We start from the raw sequence: 6,000 nt of genomic DNA on the forward strand, positions 1-6,000 counted from the left end.
AAATGACCCCTGAAGTACCTTTAGGGCCCACTAGGGTGCTGCAGCACACAGTTTGGGGAGTAACTCCTCTAATTATTGATGGCTGAGTTTAAATGTTTAAACAGACCTGCTCCTCAGCCTTTGTGGAGACACACACACAGAGACTACAGGGAGAGCAGAGCAGCTTCAAGAGGCAACTGTAAAGTTTCATTTTGCACAACAACTTTTGCTCAAACAGCTTTTTCTGTGAAAGGAGTAAAATACTGGAACTCGCTGCAAACTTCCCCACTTTTAAGAGAGCCACCAAATCCTGGTTAGTTCAGCAACAGACTTGTACTCATGTTTCATTGTTTGTAGCTATTAGAGCCCGACCGATTTATCCGATAACATCGGCCGATATTAGCACATCAAGTCACTATCGGTATCGGGTAATTTGAACGCATATATAGATAGATAGATAGATACTTTATTGATCCCGAGGGAAATTCAAAGCATCCAGTAGCAGGTTACAAAGACGTACATGACATGAAACATTGAATATATGAACATATGCGCCGATATTTGTAGATTTAGTGAAATAGTTTTTCATTTGAGTATCATTGTATTACACTAGCGGTTCTCTTTCTGGCTGAATAATACATTTTCTGGTGACAGAGTGTCAACCGGTGATGAACGTACATGCACAGTTACTTTTCCAGTTGTGTTTGATAACTGCATTTGAGGTATCAACGCAATAAATGTCTATACCTATCTCTACGAATAGAAGAAAAAAAATAAAAAAAATATTTTTTCTCCCAAATATCGGCCTGAAAAATTCCATATCGGTCGGGCCCTAGTTGCTCTATCACAGCCAAATGTGTCTTATTGGATCTTGCTGTACCCAGTTTACTCTCTCTTTTTCTTTCGTTTTAATCTTTTATTTACACAAAAGCCTTTCTAGAGACGAGTGTTGCCCATTAGCATCCGCTAACAACACTGTGATAGTTGCATTGGTTTGTGTAGTTATATAGTATCTGTCCCTGTTTGTGTGTTTTTGTTTGTACACATTTTGTTACCTCTCGTTTTGCTTCTCTGTAGTCATGGAGCTTCTCTGTGCCTTGCTCAAAATTGAGAGCTTTGAAGCTATGGTTGAAGACGAGGTGGAGGAGGTGTTGGGGGGTTTCTGCTGCTGTTTCTCCTGAGGTCTGCTTGGCTCTGGTCGTACCGTCTTTGGCCACAAGGGCGTAGCAAAACCCCCTTCTGTTACAACCCTTTTCTTGTTATCCACTTCCTCTGCCTCCTCCTCACTAGAATCCTGAACACGTATGACTCTGGAGCGCTTTGAGTTCCCCGCAGCTCCCTGCCTCGGGACGGATTCGGCTGCAGTTTTCACTCCCGCTCTGGCTTTGTGAATGAACACACGCCGTCTGGTAGCGTACTGCCTCCGTCCGTCCACATACGAGTCCTCGGGCATGAGCTCAATGTCCTCCGCGCCGTCTTCACTGCTCTCCGCCTCCTCCACCTCATTTCCAACCACAAAGCTGTCCTCTGCGTATGACTCATCGATCTCAGGCACCTGGGACCAAAAGGATGATCAATAATAACCCAATATTTCAATAAAAATACATTTTTGTTTTAATGTGACAAACATTTGATCTACATTCTCTTAAGAGACTTAATATACAAAATACCTGAGAAAATATGTCCATGTTGTGTTGATTTCTGTAGGACATTTTGAACTTGCCGTGGACAGCAGGGCTTCTCACCGACTTCAGGTAAACACCGCACATCTCAGAGTCTGACAGAGAACAGACAGGTGGTTTAAATTCATCCCTCCATTTATCCTGATAACTTCTAAAAAAACACTAAGAAACAAGGTTATTATGGTTAACCAAAACTTGTAAAAATAAATTGAGAAATAAACAAAAAATAAAATAGAAACATGGCCTTACAAGAAAAAATATAACCAACTGAAACTGTATTGTCTGCTTTCAAAACTAACTAAAATCAAATGTTAGACAAAATGTCCTTGGTTTCGTCTTTGACACAAGCATACTGAGAGACACTCAGCCGATCCTTACGATTTGTCTCAGGCACCTCAGTTTATATTTTGGATGAGCTTCCTGACTCCAGAAGTTCAAACTTTTTTCCTTCTTTTACAATATTTTTTGGGCACCTGTAAGGAAGTTGCTTGATATCTTTCTCTGAACCATCTACAATACAAAACTAACAAACAATAATTAAAGGTCACATATTCTCCTCCTTTTCATCCAGTGTAAAAAAAGTCTCAGATCTCCCCAAAAACATGTCTGTGAAGTGTCTTGTTCTTAATCCACTCTGATCCTGTATTTGATCATGTCTATAAACCCCTCTATTTCAGCCCTGCTCAGAACAGGCTGTTTCTGTGTCTGTACCTTTAAATATGTAAATGAGCGGTGTCTGACCACGCCCCCTCTCTGGAAGGGCTTTGGTGGCTTGAGCTTTCTCGCTTCATGTCCTATTGTTTACGGTGAGAAGGCAGACTCAGAGGGCAGAACAAACACCTAGCTGTGGGAGTGTCACCCACCTGGGGGAGGGGTTACTGCCCTTTGTGATGTCATTAAGGGAAAACCGCCACATGGCCTGTTTGAGCACACATTTTCTGAAAAGTGGAGCAGCCTGACTGAGAGGATGGACTGCTCTCATAACTGGGGGATTTGTAGACAGACTAGAGAACAATGTTGAAGTGATTTTGAATAATGTGACCTTTAAAAACTCATTAAAACAAAAAGTCAAAATGAAAGAGAATGAAAAATCCAAAACTATTAAAGCCTCGCTCATAAATACCCACGTACCATTTAGTCCCTGAGAAAAGTGTGTGTTGTTCACCACGAAGCCATCAAGAGACCGGTTCTGTTCGTCTCCGTCCTCTTCATCAGATGACACGTCTGCACCCTCCTCCCCCTCCGACAGCTCCGCTTCTCGGTCCAGGAACTGGCGCCCTTTTCGGCTCGCAGCACGCTGATACAGGAATGATGGAAAATGTCAAGTTTGACAGATGCTGAAGGTGTTTGTGCGACCTAACGGATATTTATAGACGTGGCATTTTTCTGTCGTTTTGGAGGAAGATGGTGGTTTTTTTTGGGAGGGTGAAAGATAAAGCCGGATGAAATGTGTTGTTTTTTGAAGCAGACAAACAGCGGTGGCTTCTTTTTGGGTGTTATTTTCTAAATCAGTGCATCAGTAGGAATGAGACAAAAAAGTAACACATAAAACATCTCTCACAAAACAAGCAGAGAAGCAACAAACCAACGCTATATTACATCTACACAGGTGCAGTTTGAGAGACTATGTGATGTCAAATAATGAAAATACGACAGCAGCCTTGGGAGCCATCTGTTGCCACACACACCTTTGTTTTGCTCTGTTGGACTCGATGTCTTTCAGCTGTCGTTGTTCTGAATGAAACCACGGACTCGTTCTGGAAGTCGTCATCAGACACAGCTCCGCTCTCCGTGTCATCAGACTGGAGACCAATGAGGAGAACAAATTAGTCCAACAAGTCCCTTTCAAACATCTGGTAAATGAAGCTGCATGTTATTAGACCATTAGGACTGGAATTTAACCATTTTTATGTGATGCATGTAGTGCTGAGGTTTGAGTGATATTTAAAACACAGAGACATGTGGCATGTGTTACTGTTATTAAAGAAAGTCTCACTGTGTTCAGAGCAGCTGCACGTCTCCTGTTCACAACGAGCGGGGAGTCAACATCGCTGCAGAGCTTCGACTAGCAGAGAAGAAATATGTTAGATTTTACACACACACACACACACACACACACACACACACACACACACACACAGACACAGACACACACACACACACACAGACACACACACACACACACACAGAGACACACAGAGACACACAGACACACACACACAGACACACACACACACACACACACAGACACACACACACAGAGACACACAGAGACACACAGACACACACAGACACACACAGACACACACAGAGACACACAGACACACACAGACACACACAGACACACAAACACACACACAGACACACCTACAGACACACACACACACACCTACAGACACACACACACACACACACACACAGAGACACACAGAGACACACAGACACACACAGACACACACAGACACACACAGACACACAAACACACACACAGACACACCTACAGACACACACGCACACACCTACAGACACACACACACACACACACACACCTACAGACAGACACACACACACACACACACACACAGACACACACACACCTACAGACAGACACACACACACACACACCTACAGACACACACACACACACACACACATATACACACACACACACATATACACACACACACACACCTACAGACACACACAGACACACACACACAGACACACAGACACACACACACACACACACACACACACACACTTCAACTTATGTGTGCTTTTTGATTTTTGTATGACTATTGCAACAACATTTAAAAAAACAAACATTAAGATCTAAAGTGCTGCGTCATTGCTTGCAAGCTGGTTGCCATGACAACTGCACATACACTAGAAATGACATACAGCCTGAGCCGTATGAATCACATCTCTGAGGCAGAGTCTGAGTCTTGGCTGCTGTTTGTTTGTTTGTTTGTTTGTTTTCTTTAATCAGAAATGGCTTCAGGATCTGTTCCCTCCTGCTACGTTTATCTGAATAAATGTGGTTTTGGAGACCCAACGACCCACAAAAAAATCCAAAATATATGTCAAATCTGAACCCCTGGGTCTGGATTTCAGTATAGGTAGTTGTCAGGTTATGGTTTGTCATAAAATGGTAGTCTGATCAAGTGTTGACCAATCACGTATCAGCAGCGGTTTTGGTGAATGCAGACAATAACAGCCCTGATTTGAGAGCAGCAGCAGGTGCTGATCTATTTATCTCAATAAATCAATACGTACATTCATGTGCAGTTAACCATCTGTTCCTCAACCTGAGCTAGTAATCTGTTTGACACCGTGTCATGAAAAGCCATTCAGTGTTTTCCAATTTCCTAGAATGCATCAGAAACAGCCGGTCTGAATATCTGAAAATCTGGCTACGCTTTTAAACTAAACACACTGTTGCTTTCTGAAGTTGCTAAACCGAGCTGTAATCCTTTTGTGGTTTGTACCAGTCTGTTATTGAGAGTCTCCTTTGTTTTTTTATCTGCTGGTTTCACAGCCTCTCAGTGAAGGAGACAGAAACAGTCTGAACAAAGAGGTTTGAACTCATTTTGTAACCAGCGGATCCTCAGGAAGGCTGAATGTGTTTTAGCTGCTTCAGAATCCTAAATCGGTGTTTCCCAAACCTTTTTGGTTTGAAATCGTCTTCAGACAGCCGGTAATGGGTTCTAAGATTAAAATTTACACTTACAAAAAATATTTATTATATCGACAGTAGAGGTGGGAAAAAAATGGAATCTTTGTAAAAATCAAGATTCTTAGCTTGTGAGATTTTAAATAGATTCATAACTTCCAAAAATCATTTTTTTGCTAATCAGTCACTCCCTGCTAAGTGCTAAGGCTAGCTCTTTACCTCAGTAGGATGCCAAACGGAGCAACAAGAAGAAGACGACTGTGTTTTGCCTTCCTTATGGCTGGTATGTTTGGATATGTTCTTTTAACTTTTTATTGTGCTGTGAGTGTTTGGAATGCAGTTGGCTGTTGGAAATGTTGTACGCTGCTATCTTCTAACTGTGCTGTTTGTCCTTTTAACATCGACCTTTCCTTTCAGGATTTTTAGATTGACCTTTAGATTCTGAAACGAGTGTTGAACCCAAGAATCGAAATCCAATTGTGAGACGCCCCCAAATATTCCCAGCCCTAATCGACGGGCCTTGCTTACCGCGTCTGGTGACGACAACGGGTTGGCTTTGTTCTGATGTTTTCTTTTCTGAACCACAATGTCCTCCTCACTGTCACTGTTGCACGCCACTAAGAAAGAAGAGGAGGAGACAGACTGGTGATTGCAGGGTTATGATAG

General features: G+C 42.4%; 1 protein-coding gene across 1 annotated transcript in view; it reads right to left on the reverse strand.

The window, feature by feature from the left end:
- Positions 1-6,000, reverse strand: part of fancm (FA complementation group M) — a 53,665-nt gene that overhangs the window by 2,057 nt on the left and 45,608 nt on the right. Inside the window, exons 15-20 of the mRNA XM_061063575.1 lie at positions 5,863-5,976; positions 3,658-3,726; positions 3,350-3,463; positions 2,793-2,958; positions 1,650-1,756; positions 1,035-1,534 (exon numbers count right to left, since the gene is read on the reverse strand). Of these exons, the coding sequence (XP_060919558.1) occupies positions 1,035-1,534; positions 1,650-1,756; positions 2,793-2,958; positions 3,350-3,463; positions 3,658-3,726; positions 5,863-5,976 (1,070 nt within the window). The remainder of the gene's footprint in view (positions 1-1,034; positions 1,535-1,649; positions 1,757-2,792; positions 2,959-3,349; positions 3,464-3,657; positions 3,727-5,862; positions 5,977-6,000) is intronic.

The sequence above is a fragment of the Labrus mixtus genome, chromosome 18 (assembly GCF_963584025.1).
Source record: "Labrus mixtus chromosome 18, fLabMix1.1, whole genome shotgun sequence".
Taxonomy (NCBI): domain Eukaryota; kingdom Metazoa; phylum Chordata; class Actinopteri; order Labriformes; family Labridae; genus Labrus; species Labrus mixtus.